The following is a 27,792-nucleotide window of genomic DNA, read 5'->3' as shown; positions in this document are numbered from 1 at the left end:
TCAATTTCTCACACCATCTTGCTCAGTGCTTTTAGGAACTATTATATCTTGGGAACAAGGTGTGTTCAATGTATCACTCCAGGCATGAAAATCCAAAAGAGGGGATGAATCTGCTGTTTGATCAAATTTTTGTTTTGCATGTGTAGGATGTGAAAGGCCTTTCCTGTAGAACACACTCTCCACTTGCTGAGACACCTTTGAAGAAAAAAGCCATTAAGTCTATGAATTTCTAAATAACTCAGTGTATCCGCTTAGCCTGACTGAAACCAATTTGGCAGGATGTGGAGCCAGTTTCTGTCAGGAAGCAGAGTTTGGGGACTTGATTCTAGGCTGTGGTGGTGGAAGGGAGGGGGAATTTTTAATTTTTGGAGGGGGGCAAAATGGACACGAGACAAATAAAGAGGAGGTGAATGATTTCCCCTATATATGTATAATATATATGGGAAAGAATGTAAAATTATATATATGGGGAAGAATGAGCAATGCATGAAGTTTTTACACCTAGTAAACAAAGAAATAATAAATTTCTGAGGTTTGACAGGGCAAAGCAATTTGGGCTCCAATGTGTAGAGGAGTGAGGCTGTGTTCATGTGCACAGGCCGAACAGGGTCTGCATTGTGGGAGGACCAGTCCCTTCTTCAGGCCATGACGGTGTCTTTCTTTCCCCTAGGACAGGAGGGTGAAGTCTTCCCCCAGAACTGGCCCCTTTGCTGTCTTAATCCACAGTCAATATACCACCTCAACACACCATGGGCAGCCTGCGCTGAGGCTCAGGTCTTTGTTTCCCAGGACCATAATAGCAGCTGCAGTAACACCACGGATCAAGCTGCAACTTTCCCATTCTGTTTCCTGCTTCTGCTGGACCTTATCTGCACCTGTGAGTGGGTACATCACTGAGTTCTTCCCTTTCTCGGGGTCCTAAAAGAGTCCTACCAATACCCAGTCCCGTTCTGCAATACCTCACCAATCCTACTCCTGAGTCCTACCTATTTTTCTTCTGGAACTTATAGTTCTCGTAACCTCAATTCTGAGCATTGCCTGATCCCTTGGTTCTGACCCCAAAGACTTTAAAGCTGGAAGTCTGCCACCCATCAACCTTCCCCTCCAGTCCTGCCTGGTTCTGTGGACAGAAGGGCCCGGCGCAGTAGATGTTGCAAGGAGACACCTACAGATATCTTATGGGAGCAGAAGAAATGTTAGCAGCCTTGTTTAATTGCATAAGAGCCTAGGGTTTGGCTCCCTGAGTTTGATCCCTATCTCTGCATGCCAATAGAGTACATAGCTCTGACTGGCCTCTGCCCAACACCCCTCCTTACAGTTCTTCACTATATTCATCACCACCTTTTATTTATTTGGGGGGCCACAACTGGTGGAACTGAGAGCTTACTCTTGACTTTGTGCTGAGGGATCACTGTGGCGTGCTCAGATGATTGTATGTGTTTCTGGGAATGGAACCTGAGTTAGTAAGTTTCCATATGCAAGAAAAGAACCATGAGCCCTGTACAATATGCTGGGATCCTTTAAAAAAAAAAAGAAAAATTGTGTAGAATAGGGCACTTGCCTTGCATACAGCAGACCTGAGTTCAATCTCTGGCACCCCATGTGTTCCCTCCAAGCCCACTTGGAGTGAACCCTGAGTGTAGAGCCAGAAAGAAGTTCTGAGCACAGCTGGATGTGGTCCCTTTCCTCCGAAAAAGGAAAAAGGATTATATAAGGGGATAATGCTAGTGAGGAAAAGACTAAGAATGACACGGGACAAGGTAGGGCTATAGATCAAAGGGACAAAGCACATACTTTCCATGTGTGAGGCCCTGAATTTCATCCCCAATACTACATGGTCCTCCTAGCACCACTGGGGATAGCCCTGTAGGCCCCCAGCATTGCTGGGCCTGAGAGTCCTTGCACTGCTGGGCTTGAGCATTGGCCCATCTGGCTGGTTGGCTAAGGACTGCTGGGAGGGCTCTCAGGCATCCTCAACATTGCTGGTGAGTCCTCTCTAACTCTCCTCTTCACACCTGACCGACCAAAAAAGTGTGACTTCAGTTTGGTGAGGATTGCTTGAAAAATCCAAAGTGATAAGTTAAATATAAAGAACATTTGATTGGGGGAGGGGGGAAACATGGTGACATGAAGTATGTCAAAAGACTCTCACTAACACAAGTTACTGATGCTCACCAATATAAGAAGTATGTCAAAATACCCTCACTAGCATAAAATAATTGGTCTAACCGAATATCATATTGTTAATTTCTTATTTTTGGCAAATATGCTACTTTATGGAAGAGATTAACATTAGGAAAAGATGAATGAACTCTTCTGTACTATCTTTGCAACTTTTCTGTATCAAAAAGTATTCCCAATGGGACTGGAGAGATAGTACAGTGGGTGGGGCATTTGCCTTTCATGAAGCCAACTAGGGTTCAATCCCCAACATCCCATTGTCCATTCCATGAACACTGCCAGGAGTGATTCCTGAGTGTAGAGCCAGGAGCAACCCCTGAGCATAGCCAAAACAAAACAAAACTTAAAAAAATTATTCCAAAATTGGGGCTGGAGCAATAGCACAGCAGGTAGGGCGCTTGACTTGCACGCGACCGACCTGGGTTCGATCTCCAGCATCCCATATGGTCCCCCGAGTACCACCAGGGGTAATTCCTGAGTGCAGAGTCAGGAGTAAATCCTGTGCATTGCCATATGTAACCCAAAAAGCAAAAAAAAAAAAAAAATTATTCCAAAATAAGAAACTGGAAAAAAAGAATACCAATAAAAACAGTAATTTATTTGCATTAGGGTAAAAGAAATTTTTGGCAAATTTTAGGCCAAAAAAGTTTTTTGAAGGACATTGTGAAATCTCAGTTCCTGGCATAAACATGCATTATAAATAGGTGTGGTCCTGTGAAAATTCTGGAAAGAATTTGTTGATGCTTCTTGGTGGTTTCACTTTTAGGAAGCTCATTCAGCAAGTAATTTTTTTTTTTGTTTGTTTTTTGTGCCCAATATGGGCCTATTCTAAGGACACATCAATCAAGAAAACAGACTGAGATGTCTGCTCTCATGGAGTTTATGGTAAAGAGGGCAGGGGAAACCCACAATAAACATCAATATAATGAACAAGTGAAATTTACACTGCATGACTGAGGATGATTGGCCCACTGGTGGACAGGGGAGAACAGAAAAAGCTGTATTTAGTCGAATGCGTGGGGGCTAAAAGCCTATAAATTTTTGTATGTTTTGCAGTAACGGGGATGGAACTCATCTATGTGATTGCAATGCATGTGCTTAACTGTTGTGCCATATTCCCCAGCTCCCTGTTGTATAATTTTATTTTATTTATTTTATTGTAGCACTGTCCTCCTGTTGTTCATTGATTTGCTCAGGCAGGCCCAGTAACGTCTCCTTCGTGAGACTTGTCGTTAAGTGTGTTTGGCATATTGAATACGTCACGGGTAGCTTGCCAGACTTTGCTGTGCGGACGAGATACTCTCAGTAGCTTGCCCGGCTCTCCGAGAGGGGCAGAGGAATCGAACCCGGCTCGACCAGCTGGCCATGTGCAAGGCAAACGCCCTACACTCTGTGCTATCGCTCCAGCCCAACATTACTTTTTTCCTGTTGTGTAACTTAACATAGGGTGATCATAAACAGTTTTCAGTAGCCAGGCAAAGAGCACCCCGGGCAGCAGAGCATGGGTGTATGGATGGATACGCGCAAGCAACTCCCAGGAGCAATTGGGCAAAAGCAGTGACTGGGGAGACGGAAGTAGAATGTTAGGAAAACCAGGTTAGTGGTAGTGGTGAGTTGGGAGGACTGCATGTAACAGAGAGACGTGACTTTTACTCTAGAAGAAAAGGAAGTTATTGCAGACTTGGAAGCCAAGAGTCATGTCTTAAGTATTAGAAGAGCCATTTTTGACTGTGTTTACTTTGCCCAGTCACTGCCTGGACAAAGGCTGAGTAGGAAGGACAGTTGAAAGGCGAATTAATCCATTGAAATGCAATGGGACTTGAGTCTGGAATGAGCAGTTGAGACAGTGTTGAGGAAAGGGGCTTGGGAACAGGCTTGTTCCAACTTTTGAAATCGCCTTGTAAATTTTGATTATGTTTTAAAGTCAGTAGTTAAACATGCCAGGATTAAAAATTAAAAGTATGCCAATTTACAATTAAATAAGTGATACTGAAAACTAAAGTGATGAAAACTAAAACCCTCACTTCTTAAATATTTTACTATTATTATTTATCAGTATCTCTGCTTTTCGAGGTCATTTATATCTATTCTACTCGCGTGGTAAAGATCATCTAAAATGGGGCCGCACATATATCTCTTCCCATTTCTGTATCAGCAACGTTATGTTAGGTGGCATCTCATTTGTAGGTATGGGCCTTGCTAAAATAGTTACACTGTAGCAATTGGCAAGTGCTACAAATCAGGTTACATCTTAGTTGCAAAGAGAATTGTTTGTTGCATAATTACCAGCACCCCACAATTTTCGACCTTCCCAGTTCTCTTTAAAGGTCACCCCTCCCCCATTCACTGTTTTTTGGTGCTCCCCCTTCTACCATGTTCGTAGCCACAGAAAGGAAACCCTTAATTAAAAGTTTGAATAGGTATTCTTCACACCACTGTGGGAAAAAAAAAAGAAAGGTGTTTCTCTTGAACATCATGGCATGAACACACATGTAGTTAAAGGCGCCATACCTGGGACTGGATCTTTAGAGCCGGCCCCAGCTTCAATCCCATAATGCCTCGAAGGTGCTCCTCCGTGAGCAAGGGCAAAGTCTCTCCATCTATCGCGTGATCTTTAAATACCTTAATTAATACAGAAGGTGTTAACTTTGTCTCAATGTTTTTTTTTAAATAATGTTCTCTTTCATATATAGATTTATAAGTTTTGGGGGGAAATATTGGAATTGCTAGATGATAACACAAAAGTGACTAAATCTTTTTATTTTCAGTTGCCCTCTCTCCCGCACAACAGCACATTGTATGTGCACTTTCCTGAACCTTGAATAATCATTGCAAGGTCGATTTACAGATCTCTACTCCAGGCTGTAAGAATTATCATTTGAGGGCAACACTTGTCTTATGTACTGATGTACCCATCTGCTGTGACCAGCACTTTGTAGAAGCTATGTAATAAATGTTCCTGGAGAAATCGGTGAATGCACACAAAGTCCGAATAAAGAGTTTGTGACAGAAAAACCTCTACTCTGATTTACACGTGCAATGCCTTCTATCCATTGTTTTACATAAATGGAAAGGGGAAAAAAAGTAAAGGAGAGCTATCAAAGCAGGGGCATATCTGTTCTATTTTATGGATGTGACCTGCCTTCCTTTGTTCTAGAAATTAGAATAGCTTCTGATAGACAAAGCTTCCACGGATAGGTGAGGAAGGAAGTTGAGAGATGTCTCTGTGCTAAATTAGAGTCTAATTTTATTTTTATTTATTTACTTATTTATTTATTTTTGCTTTTTGGGTCACACCTGGCGATGCACAGGGGTTACTCCTGGCTCTGCACTCAGACATCACTCCTGGCAGTGCTCAGGGGACCATATGGGATGCTGGGAATGGAACCTAGGTCGGCTGTGTGCAAGGCAAACGCCCTACCCACTGTGCTATCTCTCCAGCCCCTAGAGTCTAATTTTAGAATGTTTTAAAGTCAGTAGTTGAACATGCCACCACAACAGGAGGCTTCAAGTTCTAGTCCTGATCTTCCTGCGTGCACCAACTGTAGTCTTGGCAGCTCTCCTCTGTGTCTGGCTATGTTCTCTGTGAATTTTGACCATGCTGCATCCAGGCATGTGTGAGCTGCCCACAAAAACAAGAAATCCCCAGTGAGCATCCAAATTAAAAGATATGTAGGTATATTGATCAAGAGCATAACCTTGGTGAGCACATGTGTGAGCCCCACACCCGCAGTGTTTGACCTGTGGAGCACCACAACAAAATGTGCCCATCAAATATGCAGGTGCTACAGCCAAGGAGGGGGTGGCCCCCAGTCATGGCAGCACCTCAACAGAGGGAAGGGAGGTGGGACAAGCAAAACCATGGATTAAAAAGAAACTGGACAAGTGGTTGGTGTCATAATTTCAACCTCCCTCTTCCAACTAACAATCCTTTCATAGTTATTGACGAGCTTGTTCCCCTTCCTATCTGAAGTTTTCTTCATGTTTCTCAAACTTTAGATCCCAGAGAATCCTCCCTCATCTTAAGACACACAAAGAATGTCAGAATTAAACAAAAGAAAGAAACCAGTAAACTCTTTTTTTCTAATGCAGGACAATGAACCTAAAAACATGTATTTCCTTCTCCTGTTTAAAGAGGGTGTGTATGGCAGGAGGGGGTTCTTCATATTTAAAGACCGACTCTCCACCACCACCCTGGGTGCCCTCCCATCTCTATGCCTCACTCAGTGCACAAAGCTCTTGTCTTTAGTCTCTCCTAGGCTGGTTCTTTCTCATCAGCATTCAAGCAAGCCTGTGACTTATTTAAATGAAAATGAGAATACACAAGTGCTTTCGCATTCCGCATTCCATCTCTAGATACCTAGATACCGCTTCTGCTGTCTCATCTCCTTTGCAACCCAGCGCTTTAGAACTCAAGTGCTGGGCATGAGAGGTAAAGGTTGAACACACGCTTTGCATGTAGGAGTCCCAGCTTCAATCTTCAGCACCACATGAGCACTGCTAGGAGTGGCTCCCAAACCAAATAGAAAATGTAGAAAACAAAACTCTAGAACCCCTACATGGCTGTTGCTGCTCTTGGGGTACTTCTGTCTCCATACGACCGGTTCCAGAAGGCCATGCTGAGGAGACGAAGGAGAAGTGGGAAGAAGATGAGACTACAGGAAGACTCAGGTCTGAAGGAGAGGGCTCAGTCTGACTGGAGTCATTTCTGATCTTTTTTGCACTGTGGCTCAAGGAAGGCACGTTTCAGTGTCTGCACACCAGCTGTGGAGGGATGGTGTGATCTAACGGCTTTAGTTGTGATATCCAGGCACATCCTGGTAGTTGCACAGCTCACGTCTTCCTCAGCAGTCTCACTCTTGGCCACAACGTTTGAACATCTTTTCAGCTGTGATGCTTTCCTGTACTTCAGCGCTTTTCCTTTGATGACACATGCCTGGATGCTGTGTGACCAGAAATTACTCTTGGGTCTGTAGATCCCAGACAGCAGAGCTGCTAGGACTGCGGTTGGCACAGGGAGCTCAATGGACTCAGAACCTCACACTTGTAAGGGGGCATTTTAGTGACAGAACGCTGTATTACCTTTCTTCCTTTCTTTCTTTCTTTCTTTCTTTCTTTCTTTCTTTCTTTCTTTCTTTCTTTCTTTCTCTCTCTCTCTCTTTCTTTCTTTCTTTCTTTCTCTCTCTCTTTCTCTCTCTTTCTTTCTTTCTTTCTTTCTTTCTTTCTTTCTCTCTTTCTCTCTCTTTCTTTCTTTCTTTCTTTCTTTCTTTCTTTCTTTCTTTCTTTCTTTCTTTCTCCCTTCCTTCCTTCCTTCCTTCCTTCCTTCCTTCCTTCCTTCCTTCCTTCTTTCTCTCTCTCTTTCTCTCTTTCTTTCTAGAATCTTGGCACCTATTTAACCTGGTGGAGAGAATTCATCCTACACTATATCATGAAGAGACTCTCAACTCACAATTGCACCTTCCATGGTACCTCGACTCACTTTCTTTATGCAGTTGATGGCTTGAACCCAGGTCTCATGCGTGCAATGCCTGAGCCTTACAATTGAGCCACATCCCCAACTCCACCCTGACCTCTTTCTTCCGTCCTCAGGGTCAGTAAATGAGGAACAAGGCTCTCCTCAGTTTACCCCTGACCCTCAGTTTCTCCTGACTGGAAAAGTCTCCACAGCCCCTGTGGGGTAGAAACTGATGTCATGGTGAAGGACATCCCCCCTTCCCCATTGCTAAGGATGGCTTGAGTTTGATTTGGGGGAGGAACTTGGGGAACATAACTAAAGCAGGAGGACAGGACTCCTTGCCTCAAGGCAATGGCAATGAAATTTCCTGGGAAATAATATCAATAGCACTGAAGTTGCAAAACTCTAACTTTGCATAAAACATGAATTAAGGGCTGGTACGACTTTCACTTGGCAGGCAACAGACCCAGAGAAGACTGGAGCCCCATAGAAGCTCCAGCAGAAACAAAAGACCAGGAAAGGAATTTCAAAGAAGACCATGACCACCCCCAGCCCTACTCCTCTTGGTAACCTCCTTAGCAATAGACTTTTACCTATGTAGAAGCTCCATGTGGAGGCAGGTTGGAGAAACACTATAAAGGCCACCTTGAACAGAGGGAGGGTGAGCATATGCTCCTGAGCCCATGTACTGCTTTTGCCCACGAGGCCAAGTACATATGGTGCCTGAGCACATGTGTCGCCCCCCCCCCCCCCTTGAGATGTGGACTTTCATGCTTTCCTACACACATCATGCTGGGATGTGTGTAGGGGCTCTCTCCGCCCTTGGAGAAGCCTGTGTTCTCTCTTCAGCACTCTCTACCCTCTCCTAATTTCTCTCCCTCCTCTCCTTCAAAGACCTCCAATTAAAATATGTTTTTACTTCACTGCTCATCTACTCCTGAAATTCTTTTCTGTGAGGCGAGACAAGAACCCAGTAACCCTGGGTGCCAGAGGCAGGGGAAGATTGGGAGAAAGTGACTATCTCTCTTCTCCCATCTCACATCAGCTGCTCATGAGGCCTGCTGACATCATAACCACAAGAGGACAGGCAAGTGAGTTTTCCTGTTTCTGAGGAATGGGAGAGATTCCTTGGTAGCTGAGAGAGGGAGAAGCAGCTCAGCTACCACCACTGGTTGGGACTGTGGAGTTCTGGCAGGAACGCCTTTCTCCCTGCTACTGTGCATGTAAAGAAAAGCACCAGTGCTTCCTCCTGTATTATTAAAAACAACCAATGACCAGAGCAATAGAACCTGAGAACTGGTCCTCAGAACTGAGTTTACCTCAGGGGGTGGGGTGGACACTCTGGGGGAAGTTCTCTCTTAGACTGCTGTCTGCAGGGAACCTTACCATTAACGGTATGGTAAGTCATAGTGATACAGCAGGAGCTGAAGTGTGGAGCAGCAGGTCACTTTCAGTCCTCGCCCTTGGAACAGGTAGCCAATCAGAGTAGACAATGGGAACAGGTAGTCAATCAGGTAGACAATGGGAACAGGTAGCCAATCAGAGTAGATAATGGGAAGCTCGGAGGTGGGATACGACAGCAGATAAAAGGAAGCTCCCAGCCCCATATCCAGTGCGCTCTCTCTCCCTGAGCACCCGCATCTGGACTTCCCCACCCCTCTCTCCCCAGACCAGGTAGGGCGGTGCATCCAGAAGCATGGCCCAGGACAGGCTCATAGTATTTAGGCGGGGGACAGGGAGGCAGAATATAGGCAGGGCTCAGATGCCAAGGCAGTGCCAAGATGCTGAGCACGGGTCTCACCCATGCTTACGTGGCTGTGGACAGAAACTAGGAAAGCCGGGAGGGGACAAGAAGAACCGTGGGGGTATAGAGGAGAGGCCCAGTGGCAGGTCCAGGGCGCAAGGGGACGGGACCTGAGGACTATTCACAGGAGCCAAATAGAGACTGCCTGGGACAGGACAGGGAGATTGTTCACGGGACAGGGCAGCGTCCAGGCCAGAACCAGAGAGGCATGTTCACAGGTAACAGAGAGGCAGGACACCTGGGGAGGGACCTGGACCCATCTGTTCTACCTGTACAATAAGCTCTAACCTTTACTCTACCAAGTTTTGTATGCGAATCTTCCATACAATTGTCAAGAGCTCAGCAGCACAGGAAAATCCACTTTCATGCTAATGGTGGTACCTAAATGGTGCCACTTCTCCCGAGACATCATGAGGAGTGCAGAGGCGACCTGGGCAACCCTAGGCTGCAGGGCCCGAGCAGCACCACATCCTTCCTCAGCTCTCACATGTCCAAGAATCCCCTGAGGAGCTCCCAGCCCCCCTAAGCACTGCTTGGGAGCCCATCTCCCCCTCCACTCCCACCCCCAAGCCCCTCCAGGAGCCACCCCACTTCTTGGTGAGTTTTGACACTCCTATACCCATGGTTTTCCTTCTCAGTCATTCCTTAGACAGTCTGGCTTCAGTCCCACCCTCCCCTCAGCCCCTCGTCCACTCCCTTCTGGGTTCCTGGTGACTCTGTTATAACAAATATGTAGGTTTGGGGTTTTGTTCAATGCTCACATTTGGTTTGGTTTGGTTTGGTTTTACATGCTTGGCTGCCTTTGGCATTGTCCCTGACTCCTTCCTGGAAAATTCTCCTCCCTGGCCTTCCTGAGACTTCTACCCTCCTGTGCTCTCCCGCTGCTACTTCGCAGTCACTTCTGTGACACTGTTTGTCCTTCCTCTTTTGGAGGCTACACCCAGATGCTCAGGGATTTCTCCTGGCTCTGCAATCAGAAATTATTCCTGGCGGTGCTCCGGGGAACATATGGGATATCGGGGAGAGAATCCAGGACAGCAGTGTGCAAGGCAAGTGTGCGCTACCCTCCATACTATCGCTCTGGTCCGTTTTTTCCTTCCTTTATCAATGGGCAACCCCAGGTTTCTGATTCACCCTCATTTCCTTTAGGGCTTGGGTGATTGTTTCTACTTGCTCACGTTTGCTTAACATGCAGTTCTGCCTGAGAATCTGAATGCTGCCAATGTTCTCCCATTGCCTTCTTACCTCTCTAATTCCTCTCACATGAATCCAACACCATGCTCCTGCATCCGAGGAGAACACCTCACCCCACTCACCCCCCTGACTTGCTAAAGCAATCCACATGACCTTTCTGAAATCAGAACTTGTTGTGTCATTTCCCTACCCGATGAGACCACAGTTCTTTAATGTTCCTAGTGATCATTCCCTCCTCCCCTCTTCTCCTATACTGCCATCCTCACCTCCCCCACCCTGCCCCTGGACCTTTAACCCAACTGGAAACAATTCACAAAATCCCAGTTGTGCAAGTTGTCTCTGGCTGATGGTCCTTGCCTAGAAAGTCTTCTTTCATGTTCTTTCCACATCTTCTCATATGATCTGGGAGATTTCTCATCAGCTCCCTTTCGAGGGCTCCTTTGGGAGTCGTGAGGCCCTCCTTGTGAGCCCACCAGGCTGTGAATCTTCTCTCTCAGAGCATGTTCACGTGGCTCATGCCCTCTCTTCTGGACTCAAAGTCTCAGGAGAAGAGGGTCATATTTGTCTATTTTTTTTGGTGAGGGATGAAACAGATAGATGGGGGTTGTATAGATAAGACATAATAAAACCAAGGTTGAATTTAAAAAAGTTACTCTGTCACTAACCCTAATGCAGCTAGAGGCATTATTCCTGGACCCACTCTGTGGACACAGGAACTGAGATCTGACAAGACTCTAACTGATGTCAGCACAGGCCCAAGTAAGGCTGAATCCCCTCTGATGAGAGCTCCAGCAGGAACAAAGGGTTGTGACAACAAACTACACCTTTGGCAGTAGATGACCAAAAGTTTGCCACAGCACCGTACTCTTATCTAGGTATAAAGCCCCATGTGGGAGCAACTTGGGAGAAAATCTATAAAACCAACTCTGCAATCGCAAACAGGGAGAACTTTCCACTCTGGGAGACCTTCAGGGAGACCATTCCCAGACTTGAGATGTGTACTTCCAGCAACCTCTTTCCTTACTCATAATCTCTAAACGAAATTTTTACGTCACTATTCATCTCTTCCCGAGATTCTTTTCTGTGCAGAAAAGACAACGAACCTGACTTCCCTTTTTAACAAAAAGCAATTCCTCATGCCAGTTTCTAGTCACAGCTCCTTAAGAGATTGGTGGCAGGGATCACATCCCATGCTGTGTAGAACAAGTGGATTTCAGGTGCAGCTTCACAGCTGCCACATGGGACTAGTGAAACACCAGGTTTGTACTGTGCAGGGACTCATAACATACTTTTATCAGTCCTAGATTTCCCCAACCACTTCCTGGAGACTCATGTAGGTAGACAAGAAGCTGATATATTTCTCTGTTTTCCCCTCTTCTCCTAAGTCACCAGCAACAGGACCATCTCCCAAGCAATACTTAATTACAAAATAGGGTTATAATCTTTGTAAAATTATGACCCAGAATATGATAAAAATGATATACCTAGTACAGAGGTGACATGCTCAATAAATATCAGGCAGTTTTTTTTTGTTTTGAAAAGGTAGGGTCCCTTCCCCAGCAGTGCTCAGGGAGCCCTTGTTTGTTTTATTTTTAATAATGAGAGACTCAACATAGGAAAGGTTTAATGAATTTACCAAGAGGTACAGTTATCAAATTAGAGAACTTGACTCCGAGCAAGGATTTCCCTAACTCAGTTTCACTGTTATTTCCAAAAGAGAGCTGATGAAAAGTTTAATCTATTGAGAGTTGGAAACTCCCTTTATTTGTCAGAAATCTTTGCAGAGATTTGAGTGAGCAGAGAAGGGATCATGAGTGAATGTTTAAAGGTGGTGAAACATCTGGGATAAAATTTCAAATCAAGGTGTTTAGCAGTTAGCACCTGGAGTGCATGAAAGCCAAACCTGTGGTCATGCAGAAAATGTCACTGTCACCTAGATGTTCCTCACCCATTCTCCTAATAGCACTTTGGGCCAAGCGCATGAGAGCAATGTGCACTTATTTTTAGTATTTTTGGTTATTTATAGAGAGACTATTTTATCTTCTGAGTTCCTTGAAGCAGATATTTACTTAGAGCAAACAAAATGTGTTGCAAGGTTTCCTGGGTTCCTATATGACTGAGACACTCATGATCTCTTTAAGAGCTCATTTAAGCAAAAGAGCTTGGGGTTTGAGTTGCAGTGCTTTCTCTCCCAACCCACTGGGATTTCTTTTCCCACCCCGGGAAGTGAGGAGTGGAAGGTGACTGAGCAGATGGAGGCAGAGGTGAGGAAGAAGAGGACAGAGGGTAGATCAGTATTAGCGTTTTCTTTGTTGGTTGGTTTGGGGAAGGGATTTAGGCCCTACACATTTGTACATAGGGACTACTCCTGGTTCTGTGCTCAGGGGTCACTCCTAGAGGTGCTCAGAAAGACCCATAAGCAATGCCAGGGACTGAACTGGGGCTGGTCACAAGCAATGCAAGTGCCTTTCCGCTAGACTGTCTCTCTGGCCCATTGACCAGTATTTGTAACTTCCACTAGTTTCAGGAACTGTGAGTAAACGTCAATGGGACATTTGAAGCGAAGGGCGTTGTTGGTTGGGCTTAGACAGTGCAGCTTCAGAGCTCACTGAGCACACTGGCTGTATCCAGCGCTGGTGCCCTTTTCTGTAGAGAGCACAGTCACTGGGCCTGGCTGGACTGTGCAGTTCAGTGGCATTCTTGCTGTTTACACCAACAGTGGTCATTATGAGGAAACAGACTTTTAACGAGCAAGCAAGAGCAGGACTAGATTCTAATCACTTTTTTTTTCTTTTTGGGTTACACTCAGCGATGCGATGCACAGGGGTTACTCCTGGCTCTGCACTCAGGAATTAGTCCTGGCGGTGCTCGGGGGACCACATGGGATGCTGGGAATTGAACTTAGGTGCAAGGCAAACACCCTACCCGCTGTGCTATCGCTCCAGCCCCTCTAATCACTTTTTGAGAAATAACTACCACTTCTTGGCATAAAGAAGACGCTTCTTGGGAGAGGTAGCATGCTGTGGGGGAAAGATTATGAATCAACCATTTGGGGAATTTGTGTTTATATGAGTTCTCTGGATCCACCAGGGACGCATAGTATTAAAAACGATTAAATTATTTATTATCAGGCCGGTTGTTACTTGCTGCACTTTTTAATAGTGAATCACTGACTTTTTAAAAAGGGTAAGAATTCAAATAGATTCAGTTCAACTGCAATTAGTAATCACTTGTTTGTTACTTATTTGAGATTACTTCAATTAAAGTATTTCTGCTGTTATTGAAATTTAGTGTCCTCATTGCACCATATTTGATGTCATGTCACTTCATTGTACCACTTATTACTTGGTACTTATTAAGTAATTACTTAATTACCTGACTCTAAGCTAGGCTGTTTTCACTTGGGGCGCCCCAGAGGGGGGCACGTGAGAGCCCTCCCCACCCCAAGGGACGCAGCCCTGGCAGCCGACCTCCACTACCTATCTGCCGTCACGCTCCAGGCTGCTTTCCACATGGTCAGACCAAACCTCACATGAGTGAACATATTCCTGGACACATCATAAGACACTCCCTATCCATTTTCCATAATCACCACACCATCTTTGATGGAGTCCAGACAGTTGGTAACAAATCATAGAGGGAAATATATGTCCCCCCAGAGAGTTTGGCAAGCTACCAAGAGTATCCTGCCCGCACAGCAGAGCCTGGCAAACTCCCTGTGTGTATTCAATATGTCCAAAACAGTAATAATAACATGTCTCATTCCCTGACCCTGAAAGAGTCTCCAATACGTTGGGAAAGACGAATAAGGAGAGGATGCTAAAATCTGAGGGCTGGGATGAATGGAGATGTTACTGACACCCACTCGAGTAAATCGAAGAACAACGGGATGACAGTGATACAGCGATACTTTTTGCTTAATAAGTGACATAGATTAAAATGGTAAATGATAAACAATAAAGTTATACTCCTTGAACAGAAGAGAATAAATAATTTTTTTAAAATATTTTATGCAGGGACTGGAGTGATAGCACAGTGGGTAGGGTGTTTGCCTTGCACGCAGCCTACCTGGGTTCGATTCCCAGCATCCCATATGGTCCTCTGAGCACCACCAGGGGGTATATCCTGAGTGCAGAGCCAGGAGTGACCCCTGTGCATTGCTGGGTGTGACCCAAAAAGCAAAAAATAAAGAAACCAAAAATCTTTTATGCAGGAAGACCAAATGGATGACTTGAATACTTAAGCAAGTATTTGCCTCTTAAGCAAGTTGAGATTATTCTCTCTCTGGGAGCCATTGGTATAATAATAAAATTAACATATATTGGGTATGTTAATATTTAAGTATGTAATATTTAAGTTAATGTTTAAGTATTGGGTATGTTAATATTTATTTAAGTCCAGAAAGTGAAAGAACAAAGAGGTGCTGGAGAACTGTACAGAGGCACAGATGCTTGCCTGCACATGGGTGGCCTGGGTTTGATCCCTAGAGCACTGCCGTGAGTGATTTCTGAGTACAGAGCCAGAAATAAGTACTGAGCACTGCTGGGTATAGCAAATAAATAAATAAATAAACAAATAAGGAAAAGAAAAGGAAAGGAACCAATGAACAGGATTACACAGGGAAGAAATATATTATCACAAAACTAAAATCTGCAAAGAATTATCACTGACACCAGCCACTTAGGACATAGATAAGGTCCTTTTCCCCCCTTCAGTTTCTTTTAATATGCAACCTAAAGATTATCATACCAGATTAAATAGTCACATTGCTGCTCAAATTTGAACTATTGCATCACTTGATAGACCGTGTGCAGGAAAATGTGGCTCTGATAGAATAGTCAATGGACTGTAGTCGCGGCTTATTTGCAGTGCACTAGCTCTGTTCACATGTGCATGAGGTTCTGGGCTCAACTTACAGCACCAAAGGTCACCCAAGCACAACCAGGAGCAACCCTGAGCACTAAACCCAGAGTAGCCACTCAGCATGGCTGGGTATCGACCAAAAGAAAAAAGGAAAAAACCCAAAAACTTGTTTTCCACAATTTTTATCACCAAATTTTTCATGCATGCGGAGTCAATCAGTTTTATTCCCCAATCATCCTAACAGTTCATTTATTTTTTAAAATAGTATCGACTCACTATGTTGAATTATATGGGTGCATGTATTTTATCTATCGTTCCAATATAACTAGATACTTAAAATAATTTCCTGTTTTTCAGATGTAATCCTATTTTGTCCTTTTTAGAATGAAGAACACATTTCCATTATGTATGATAAATAGCTTAAAACTCTGGCACAGAAGCAGTTGTCTGGAAAACTGTTGTTATCTGGATCAGTAGGGAATGTGGTAGATGTTTCTCATCGATTTGGGATGTTTAGCAAATGAAAAGATTAGACTAAAGTTAGGAGATTATTAGGAATATTCCTTGGGTAAAAAATTATTTTTGACAGAATCATGATAAAAGAGATGCATTTCAAAACATTTTGCTTTTATGAAATTATGTAATATTAAGTCACCTGAGCATAGTCTGAACAACCAGGAAGACCACTGATGAAGTTGTACACATCACTCACTGTCCATTTCTGAATATCTTCATCCAGAGACAAATTTTCACTGATTGTAACCAGTGCATGTGTACCTTTAAAGTAGAAAATAAATTATTTTGTGGCGTACAATTTCCAGGGAAAAATGAGGAAGTTAAGAGAATAGTCTCATGCAAAGATACATTACTTTACTCATTATATAAACCAATGTACGCTCTTTTTTAAAAAAATGGAGCGACTGTGTGCTGAAAGTGGGCAAAGGACCAAACATGATGGCCTCTCAGTATCTGTACTGCAATATTGAGAAGTAAAGGACCTGCCATAGAGGCAGGCTTGGAGGTGGGTTGGGGTGTGGCAGGAGGGATGTGGGGAATATTGGTGATGGTAAATGTACATGGGTGGAGGGGTGGGTGTTGGAACACTATGACAAAACTGTATCTCCATAAACAAATTAATTAAAAAATGGAGTGAGAGACGCTTTCTAATAGCTCTTTTTTTCGTTTATTCTGCTAGTAAAGTAAGTAAGTAAAGGCCCTCCCGTTGATCGTCGATTTGCTCGAGCGGGCCCAGTAACGTCTCCATTGGAGACTTTGTTGTTACTGTGTCTGGCATATCGAATACTCTCGGTAGCTTGCCGGGCTCTCCGAGAGGGACGGAGGAATCGAACTCGGGTCGGCCATGTTGGCCGCTTGTAAGGCGAAAGCCCTACCCGCTGTGCTATCGCTCCAGCGATATTTAAAATTCTGCTAAAGAATTTTAAATGTCTGATAGTAATAATTATAAGTAAACAAATATATATGTATATTATGTTTTGTGGGCTAGAGCCATAGCACATCAGTAGGGCGGTTGCCTTGCAAGTGGCCAACGTGGCCAAACCGAGTTCGATTCCTCTGCCCCTCTTGGAGAGCCCGGCCAGCTACAGAGAGTATCTCACCTATACGGCAAAGCCTGGCAAGCTACCCGTGACATATTCAATATGCCAAACGCAGTAACAATTGTCACAATGCAGACATTACTGGGCCCACTCGAGCAAATCGATGAACAGCGGGAGGACAGTGACAGAGACAGTTACGTTTCACAATTTCAAATTCATTGCCATATTGTAAAATGTTCCCAAATTGCTCTAAACTCCCTCAGATATCAATAGAAGTGCCCTGGGAATTCCATTCTTCAGATTAACACTCATGTTTTATGACTATTAAGTGCTTTATTACCACTCTCTATGCAATATGTATGAATTTAGCTAAATCTTCATGAACATGACAAGTGAGCACTTAGTAAAGAAAGCAACTGGGCTGGTGGCTAGTTTAGACACTGCCCCCAATCCCTGTACTTAAAAATGTATATATCTAAAGATGGTTCTAGAAAATAATTCAGTGTGCATTTTTTGGAAGGTAGTGCAGTTTAGGTTAGATGCCATTCTAATAACCACTGGAGCGATAGCACAGCGGGTAGGGCGTTTGCACGCGGCCAACATGGCCGACCAGAGTTCGATTCCTCCGCCCCTCTCGGAGATCCCGGAGAGCTACCGAGAGTATGCCAGACACAGTAACAACAAAGTCTCCAACGGAGACGTTACTGGGCCCGCTCGAGCAAATCGATGATCAACGGGAGGGCCTTTACCTTTACCTTTACCTTTACTAAAAGTGAATGCTTCTGTTTAATTTGTCTACACTTTAGCACGAGAAAGATAAAATTAAGAATTTTAAGCGAGAATTCCTACAATTTGTATTTAAGAAATTAGCAGCAAATTAGATTTAACATTTCACTGAAAATAAAGATAAGTTTCCATATCCTTTCTCATACCTTTCTTGATTTTTACTGAAAATTCTTGATAAAGGTAAAAGCTAGCTTTATTGATATAAATCTTTGTAACTAACATAAGAATGACTTTCAGAAATAGAAATTCTAAATTTAGTTAAAGAAAAGACAGATCACTATATAGTTACCTCAATACTTTACGAGTCGTGGTTCATGAGGCTCAATTAACCATCAGATACCCACCTGGTAGAGAAGATGGAGCTGGAGGACCAGTTTCATTCCTCTCGCTGCAGGCTGCTAGAGTCTGCTCTGAGAGCCTATCTTTCCCACCGGTCCAGGCCTTTGCTTCCAGCAGAGGGTCACGAGAATCCCAAGGGTTTCTATCCAAGGACTCAGCTTTTCCACAAGTGTTGACACAAGGTACTGTTGGTTTTTCATTAGCTTCATTTGATTTCTGGTTGTTGAGAATTTCAAGCTCGATGCCTTTTGCATACTCATCCTCTTCATGGGGATTTGTGTGTGCCTGGTCAAAGTGGCTGTCTTCTGCTTGACTTTTGGAACTCTGAGTATCACCATATAGAACTTTGGGGTTTCCGGTGCCTCTCCTGAGACGACGACATTTCTGTCCCCAGCTCTCTAGATAGTTTGGAGCACTTGCCGAGAGCATAGGATTTCCCTGAAGGTTTCTCAGGGCATTTCTGGGAAAATGCAGGTCACTGGTAGGGAGCATACTTCTGCAGGGGTAGGCAGCTGGACCAGCAGGGACGCAGGAGCCATAAAATAGTGGTAACCCAAGGCCACCTATTCTTTTGGAATTAACTTTCTCTGTTCTCCTTTTCTGGTAAATGGCATGCATTTCCATTTCCATCCTGAAAATACAACATAGTTATATTATCTAAAAAAAAAAGTGAGAATTTGCTTTTAATGTAATTTAATTTAATGTAATTTATTTTAAAGCCCTCCAAATACAGCGGTAGGGTGTTTGCCTTGCGTGCTGCCAGCCTGGCTGAGCCGGGTTCGATTCCTCTGACCCTCTCAGAGAGCTGGCAAGCTACTGAGAGTGTCTTGCCAGCACGGCAAAGCCTGGCAAGCTACCTGTGATGTATTTGATATGCCAAACACAGTAACAAGTGTCACAATGGAGACGTTACTGGACCTGCTCGAGCAAATCGATGAACAACGGGAGGACAGTGCTACAGTGTTACAGTCCTCCAAATATAATTTCAATGACCACAATCTTCCCTAAGGTAGCACCTCTGCTTTTTGGTAAGAGTCTTCACAAAACTTACCTGGTTTGTAAGGTAAGAGTCCTCATACTAGTCACCTGGTTTGTAAGGTAAGAGTCCTCATACTACTTACCTGGTTTTCTCTTCCCCCAACCCAGAACTTGAAATGTAATTTGGCATGAAAGGCTTGGATGACTCACCATGGAGGTCCACAGCCAGTTTTAAGAGCATAGCTTCTCACAGATATGGCAACTTTAGTAAGAATGGAGAAATGTAGCACAAGGGTTTTTAGTCAAAAACTACCTATCAAAGAAAGTAAAATTCTGAAAAGCTTGTTTGTTTTTAATCTTGCACTGAAATCTTAGTGGTACTCAAAGAGGGATAAAAGTCAATGCAAATCTCAACTGTTACAACTGATACAAATTAATGTAAGTGGAAGGGCTTGGTGAGTATTTAAGTTTACTTTATTGGCCATCACTTGGACCCAGTAGAGTCCAGGGATGGTAAAATTGACTCTGATGCCTTCTCTCCTTCTAGGAAATTATAATCATATTTCTTATTGCTGTATTTTATTTCCCTTGATTGCAATGGATGGAAGCCAAAGTTGGGATAATAGGATGCTCCCTGGGCTCTGTTGCCAGAGGTTGAAGGGGCTTTGGCAAACTTGGCGCATATATTGGGGTAGAATCAGAGTTTTTAACAGAAAAATGGTCAGTATAATTTCAAAGGAACACAGCTGGGTATTTTCATTGTGAGGCATTGGCAAACTATTATAATATATGGACTTATCTTCTAAACAAAGTTCTGATTTTATTTTATCCTTAATCAACTAGTGCCCCATGTGTTTATGCATTTCTTTTTGCAATATTTCTGAAAATGTTTCATAGGTATTAAATATACATGTAAACTATAAGTATTTATTTACATATTGTGTATTTTATAAAAAATATATAGATTATAAATATATTACATAAATTATAGCACTGTAGCACTGTCCTCCCGTTGTTCATCGATTTGCTCGTGCGGGCCCACTAACGTCTCCATTGTGAGACTTGTTGTTACTGTGTTTAGCATATCGAATATGTCACGGGGAGCTTGCCAGGCTTTGTCCGGCGGGGGAGATACTCTTGGTAGCTTGTCAGACTCTCTGAGGGGGCGGAGGAATCGAACCCGGCTCAGCTGGGCCAACCCCACGCAAGGCAAACGCCCTACCACTGTGCTATAGCTCCAGCCAACGTAAATCATATTCAGAGTAAATAAATTGTTAGCCTCAGAAAAGGAAATCAGATGGAAGAGATAACTTAAAGGGCTAAGTACATCCTTTGCGAGTGGGAGCCCTGGGTTTTACCCTTTGCACTGCATGACCCCCCTGAGCACTTCCAGAAGTGACCCCTGAGCACTAAACCAGGAGTAGCATCAAAGCACCACCAGATATGGCATCAAACCAAAACAAATAACAAATTAAGAAAAGACAGTCAATCAGCCTGTCAAGCTACAAATGGACTTCATTCAGAAAAATGTAAGAGAAGAACCTGGCAAAGAAAGTGTGTTCTTGGTGACAGCCATGTGCATGGCCTCTTTCATAGGTACCCCTCAAGGCCTCAAAACAAGCAAACAGTGACCAATGTAAGGAATTATGACTTCTGCTGTTTTCTGATCTTCCCATGTGTAGCATCTCTAGCTTCCTGACCCCATTTATTTAGGTTTCTAAATATTAATGTCAACTATATATAATATAATAAAATGTGCGAATACAACAGTCTGAAAATATAATAAATGAGTGCAAATATCAAGCCATCTATGCATATCAATACTTATCACCTATTTATTTAGGTTTCTAAAATATTAATGTCAACTATATATATAATATAATAAAATGTGCGAATACAACAGTCAAAATATAATAAATGAGTGCAAATATCAAGACATCTATGCATATCAATACTTATCACCTATCTAAAAAAAACAAGTCCCAGACCGAAGAATCACTAAAACAACATGGCTACATTACCTGGCAGTGTGCTGCCTCTCAATCATTTCATTCCTTCTGGTCATTGCCTTTAAGGATTCAGGTGGTAAAACGCCCCAACCTTAAAGAGAAAACAACAATCCCATCCCACAAACAAATTAGCAGCACCCATCTAAAAAATCAGATACTATAGAATGATTTAAAATCCTATTTTCAAAAAACAAAAGAAGTAGAACACAATTCTGAAAACAATATCAGTTAATTGCTGAGCATCTTAGTACAGCAATGGCATACTAAACAAAGATAATTTTGGTTTCTGATGTTCTTCTGCCATACTTCAAAAAAAAAAAGAAAAACTGAAACCAAATCGAGTGTGGGTCACTCAATTTCTTTCTTTTAAATTAGAAATTGTACTTTATTTTAATACAAGAAAGGTTAATTGATTTTCAAGAAAAATAAAGTAACTAAATGCTTCTTGGTGCATCAAAGTCCCTGCAAATAAATTCAGTGAATAAAATATGAAATTTTTTCTGCACTGTTTGGTGTATCTAGGGAAAATACTTTTCCTAAAACAATTTCTATGAGTTTGGGCAGCAATTATATTCTTTGTTAGTGTCAATCTTTCAAAAATGTCTTGGAATAATAGCAGCAGCATCAGAAATCAAAACTCAAGCCTCCACAGTAACTTCATGCCACAGTAACGTTTTTTTCTTAATTTATCTGAACACTTTATACCCTTGGAGCCAACACTAGTTTTCCTCAAACCACCTATAGTGGAAGAACATTTTTTTAAATGTTCAGTTTATCATAGGGATCAGTACTTTTAAAATGGAATAAAATAAATTTTTAGAAAATGGAAATGAAAACAAAGAGAACTATAAGCAGAATTAAAAATACATATTAGATTAACAGACTAAAAGTTCCCTAACAAGGTGCTGTAAATTTTTTAATGAATTTATTCACACAAATATTTTATAGAACAAGTCATAGCTATAGACATTGGCAATAACAAACTCATAAATTAAATGTATCTTTTTTGCTTTTTTGTTGTTGCTCACTGACAGTTTTATATGTGTAAATGTGATCTACATAACAGAGGGTAGCTTAATGCTTAAGCATAAGGTTTTTTTTTTTTTTTTTTGGAAGAAGGAACAACTGGCAATGATCAGGGCAATTCTTGGCTCTGCACTCAGGAATTACTTGTAGGGGTCCAGGGGCTCATAGAATCCCTGGGATTGAAACCTGGTTGTCTGAGTGAAAGACAAGCACCCCACCCACTGTACTATCTCTTCTCCAGTCATATAGGCATGAAGTTGTATGTTGTTCTATAAGCTTGAACAACAAACTCCTACTATAGACCCATCCTGAAATAAACATATTCTGTCTTAATAAGATTCTTTGTCATTTGTGAATCTTAGAGGCTCAACGGGGTGACCTCTAAAAATCCTTCTAACTCTGAAGTGCTATATTTTTATAGTTCAGTTGCTTCAAGATATTATTTTTCAGACAGCCAGCATGTATGAAACTAGCAACTCATGGCATACTGCCCAAGTTGGAGAATGTTTACTTGAAAAGTCCTGTGTGATACTCATTTTAATTTCTATTTTGCTAACTTATTTTGCTAACACATTCTATTGACCTGAGTTCTAATTTCCCCTCTATAGATTATTCTTTTACATGTCAAACTGAGAAGAGAGACTTGACCTATGGTCCTGGGAAAGGCTTACAGTAAAACTGCCTGCTTGTAACCAAAATGTTGGTAGTTTCTGAATTCTTCATTGTTAGAGTGATTCATTCAGCAACACAACATTCTCTGGTCTGTTATCTGGTACCTGTAACCCTGGACTATAAATTCACTGAGTTCTTCCTGCCAGATAAGGATCATCTGTTGAGACTGTTTTCTTCAGTCTTTGTACAATTCCATTTGTGTGTCTAGTTTCAAATCTGACCCTAGCTTGGGCATTCAATTTCACTGCAGTAGTCTTAACTGACCTGACACTAACCATAAATATTTTTGTGCAGGACTTTTTACTCACACTGTTCCTATCTAATAAGGGTCATGGGAATTACGGAACAGTTATAAGGAGAAACCCATGAACGTAGTTTTGGAGAGGTGAGATGCATCAGGTAGATCTGCAATATCAAGAAGACATTCTCATGTCCTAGCTCTTAAGCATGCTCAATTATGTTTTTATTGATATCTTGCAGACATGGTTCTCCTTAGGATCACAAATGCCTCCGTAGCTAAGTTGAATTAGAAATTCTTGATCCTAATTTACTTGATCTATGAATGGCAAACTGGACAGTTGTTTACTCTCTTTTCACACCTGTTTTCCAGGTCCTAGAAAGAGAACTCAATGTGTACACACTGCATGGAAGGCCTACGATTCTCCCCAGCACCGCATGGTTCCCTGAGCACAACCTGGAAACAACCCCTGAGCCTCAAGCACTAACTGGTAGTATCCCCTGAACACTACTAGGTGTGACTCAAAAACAAAAGTAGAGCAAAACCAAACAAAACCAAAGAAACAACACTTGGTTTCTAGGCCACCATAGTTTGAATTTCCTCTCATATCAGTTTTTGATTCTTAAATGTCTTCTTTGCTTTGGGGTATGGTGCCACCAGCAGGTCAATCTGTACCTGTCAGGTGAGTGCATCAGCAGCCTAATGGTGTCTTCAGGCTTCTAGATACCCCACAATTGCTGCTGTGCCTTTGGCCAGACCCCAACCTCTTAAGGCCAAGTTTACCAAGAAAGTAAACGGCCAAAAGTTAGGTATGTGGGAGACACACCCACAAACCACCTCCGGCTCAGCTATATAATTGGAGGCAAGGCCTCTCTGGTTCCTGATCAAACTGCTTAATGGCCATAATCCAAGAGACTCAGAAACAAATCTTGGAAACCAGCAGCTTTTGGCAGAAATGTGTTCTGTCCCCGCAGTAGGTTACTGGCACCAGGCCACCCCAGGGGGGAATAGGTTTCATGCCTTGGCCTGTTCCCCCTGGTGACTCAGTGGCCACCATCCTCCAGAAGCCACTGAACAGTCAGGTTTGGGCCCGCAGTGACGCGAGACACATGGGACCTCATGGAATGGGGGTGGAGCTGGCCCTTTCCTCCACGCCCCAACGAGACCCCGATTCGCTGCCCACAAATGACCTCTCTGGCTCCTGATTAAGGTGCTTAACAGCCATGATCCCAGAGACTCAGGAACAAATCTCAGAACCCAGCATGTTTTGGCAGAAATCTCTCTGGATTTAATTGTTAAAATTTCAGAATTCCAAAATCACGCAGCCACTACTATGTTGTGTGACATCATATGTTATTCATAATCAGTAATAGAAAACAAATTGTCTATGGTTGCCTTTTCGGCAGATCTAGTGTTGGGGTAAAAATACTAAATAATAATGGTGGGTCTGGGGTCGAAATATTGAATGTAATCAAAGTAGAGAGAGAGTAATGTGGAAATCATCTGCCCCACAGGTAGGGAGAGGGTGTGGGATGGGGGCTATAGTGGGGTTTTTGGTGGTGGAAAATGGGCACTGGTGAAGGGACAGGTGTTTCATCATTGTGTGACCGAGACTTAAACCCAAAAGCTTTGTAACTGCTCTCACGGTGATTCAATAAATAAGTTTATAAAAAAGAAAAAAAAGTAAGGTGGAGTTCCACGCCCAATTCAATCAGCCTAATCAATGGCTGAATAAATAACAATCCTCCTACATTAAAATAAAAATGAAAGAAAAAAATTCTTCTTTGCTTATTCTTCCTCATCTACTGAATCCTGTTGTTTTAGCTAGGAATTATCCACTTCTATTAACATTCACTCTCAGTAATTTATTCTATCTGAGTAATTTATTCTAACTTATATATGTAAGTTCTTCCTGATTCTCCCTTTGATTATCCATTAAGCATCTCAGATATAATATGAGCAAAATTGAGAAGATATAATTTTTCTCTCTCCTGAAGAACTCTTCTTCACCAAAGCTCTTCCTAAAATTAGTGAACAGCAACTTCAAATTTTTGATTGCTCAGACCAAATCTTTTTATATTATTCTTATCAGTCTTCTATCATTTGTAAACTATGAGAAAAATAGAAGATTACATTTGTTTTTTAAGATTTTGTTTGTTTGGGGGGCAACACCCAGTGGTGCTCAGAGCTTACTCCTGACACTGCACTCTGGGATCACTCCTTGGCAGACTTGGGATACTACATGAAGTTCTGGGGATCAAGTCCAGGTCAGACATATGTAAGGCAAGTGCCCTATCCACTGTACTATCTCTTCAGCTCCTAAACCTCTCCCTCTTTTTAACCTTCAAAGTTGTTGAATTTTTTAAAAACCTTCAAAATTGCTGAATTCAACCACTTCTTACTACACCACCTCCCAGGACCAACCCATGATTTTCTTTGGCCTATTGTGTTTTCCCATGAACTCCAGTAAGTTTATCCCTAAGACTTTGGGCCTATCAAGTTTGTCCCCAACACAAAAGACAGCGCTATCCTGATAAAATGATAACTCACATCCTGTCACTTTTTCTATATTCAAGTCCTCAACTTTTTCCCATCTAACTCAGAATATTGAGCAAATATTTACTTATCCTTTATATGTATAATCCACTGGGTCCTAAATAAACTACTCTAAGCCCCTTTATCGCTCATATCTCATCTTTTCCTGACTTCATCAATTTGTCAGTTTGAAAGGGAAAACAGATAGTAATACTTCAGTCTAGAATGCTATTCACCAGTGCATTGAGAGTTAGAAGTATTAAACAACTTGGTCACACTGTGGTGGAACCATGATGGAGAACTAGGAAGCAATAGCAGAAACTGTTGATGAAACAATGATTATGCATATACTCCTTTGGTTAAATTATTATATTTAAAATACCTATTCAGAGTTAGAGTTTAAAATTGTGAGGGATAATCAGAATCTTCTCCTTCCCTTGTGTGTCAGAAGGAATACCCCCACTCTCAGTTTTGCTTTTAAAATTGATCAGTTCATTTGATGGCTAGCTGAATGCAACCATAGACTCACGGTGGCTCTGTGGAGGAGAATCATCTACATCTCATACCTGAGTAGACGCGACTGGCCAGCATGTTGGGCATATTTGCATTTTGAGAAACAGAGGATCCAAACGGGGATGGAAAACAAAACTGTCTTGGATCCGTTGGAATGGCAGTGGTGGACAACAACAAATCTCTGGGGGGAAAATATAGATAAAAGAGGAATGGAATTATGCAAAATTTCCATTGCACACACAGTGAGGTATATTTTATTGTCATAGATGATTTTATTCATATAGTCCCAAAGTAAAGGTAAAGGTAAAGGCCCTCCCGTTGATCGTCGATTTGCTTGAGCGGGCCCAGTAACGTCTCCATTGGAGACTTTGTTGTTACTGTGTCTGGCATATCAAATACTCTCGGTAGCTTGCCAGGCTCTCCGAGAGGGGTGGAGGAATCGAACTGGGGTCAGCCATGTTGGCCGCTTGTAAGGCGAATGCCCTACCCGCTGTGCTATCGCTCCAGCCCAAAGTAAAGTATTAAATTTCTGAAGCGTCTGTTGGGTTAGGAGAAATATGATAAGGAAGATTAGGGGAGAAAGATGATTTCAGCTGATAACAGAGAAAGCAAAAAATAAAAAGTTTCAGGGAAGTCTATAAAATAAAAGATCTAATTTAATCAATGCCACTCTGATTTTCCATGACATAATGCTGCAGCCACAATTGTTTCTCCTTATTAATGCTGGAGTGGGCAACCAAAATACTGATAATTTTGATTTCTCGAAAAAGAAAGAACTATTCCTTTACAAGTAATCCATTAACTGTATTTGAAGATTGGGTACTTATGGGGTATAATTAAGGATAATCAAAGCCATAAGGACAGAGTCCTAATCTAGAATGATGAAAGTCCCTGTAGGAAGAGGAAGAGATGTCAAATGTGCATGTACACAGAGAAAAGGCCATGTGAGACACAGTGAGAAGATGGCCTTCTAATGGCAGTGAGGAAGTCCTCACCAGAAATCAGTGCCGTGGGCTCCTTGAACTAGGCCTTCAGGCTCCAGAATGTGAGAAATCAACCTTTGTTGTATAAGCCACCCAGCCTATTGTAGAACCCTAGCAAACCAATGTTCACACCTGCATGGTTGCTGTCACACAGAAAGTGCTGGTTAATGCTGCATGATGCTGCTTTCAAAGGAGAGTTGAGATGGGGGAGGGGTCAATAGAATCATTTGATGTGAACGATTGCACCACGTTTCTCTAAAATAACAGACAATGAACTTTACTGCTGTTAACATCATTCTAAAACTTAATGACAATCCCTTTTCTCCTTTGGCTGGAGTGTTTTATTAGGGAGGAATACCTATCCACAGCTGGAGACTCGAAGGATGAGGGGACCAATGGGATCTTCTGCTGTCCAGAGACTGTCATTAAAGGGTTCATGGCCATCATTTGGTTTATCATCAGTGTCTCTTGCCACTGCTGGAGTTCTAAAAAAGAACCAGATAAATACCTTGACAATAATTCCACTTTTTGGGACCTTTGAATTCTTCTTGGTCACAATGGAAATCTTTTGTATTTTCCTAAGTATTAGGAAGAACAGCTACACCAGAATGTTGGTTTTCAAAAACACCTGATACTAATGTAGAGGGCTGGAGTAGGGTG

The 27,792-nt window shown here is 42.5% G+C and overlaps 1 protein-coding gene across 1 annotated transcript; it reads right to left on the bottom strand.

The window, feature by feature from the left end:
* SAMD7 (sterile alpha motif domain containing 7) lies at positions 1–27,576 on the bottom strand. Its single transcript, XM_056110505.1, has 7 exons — positions 27,491–27,576; positions 26,203–26,330; positions 21,178–21,256; positions 18,184–18,809; positions 16,153–16,274; positions 4,693–4,803; positions 1–195 (listed from the first exon to the last, which is right to left on the bottom strand). Exons 1-7 carry the CDS (start codon positions 27,574–27,576, stop codon positions 1–3), a joined length of 1,347 nt encoding a protein of 448 aa, XP_055966480.1.
* Positions 27,577–27,792: the final 216 nt, after the last annotated feature.

Source organism: Sorex fumeus, unplaced genomic scaffold (genome assembly GCF_029834395.1).
Source record: "Sorex fumeus unplaced genomic scaffold, SorFum_2.1 ptg000010l, whole genome shotgun sequence".
NCBI classification, from domain to species: domain Eukaryota; kingdom Metazoa; phylum Chordata; class Mammalia; order Eulipotyphla; family Soricidae; genus Sorex; species Sorex fumeus.
The sequence above is the reverse complement of the archived record's forward strand: the minus strand, read 5'-3'. Positions and strand labels throughout refer to the sequence as shown.

Excerpts from the sequence above, each read along its gene's own strand:
- SAMD7 (XM_056110505.1), bottom strand. The coding sequence starts at position 27,576 with ATGGCCATGAACCCTTTAATGACAGTCTCTGGACAGCAGAAGATCCCA. Across the intron at positions 16,275-18,183 it reads AGCTCCATCTTCTCTACCAG|GTACACATGCACTGGTTACA; the intron begins GTGGGTATCTGA and ends TCTACTTTAAAG. Across the intron at positions 196-4,692 it reads CTCTAAAGATCCAGTCCCAG|GTGTCTCAGCAAGTGGAGAG; the intron begins GTATGGCGCCTT and ends TTTTCTTCAAAG.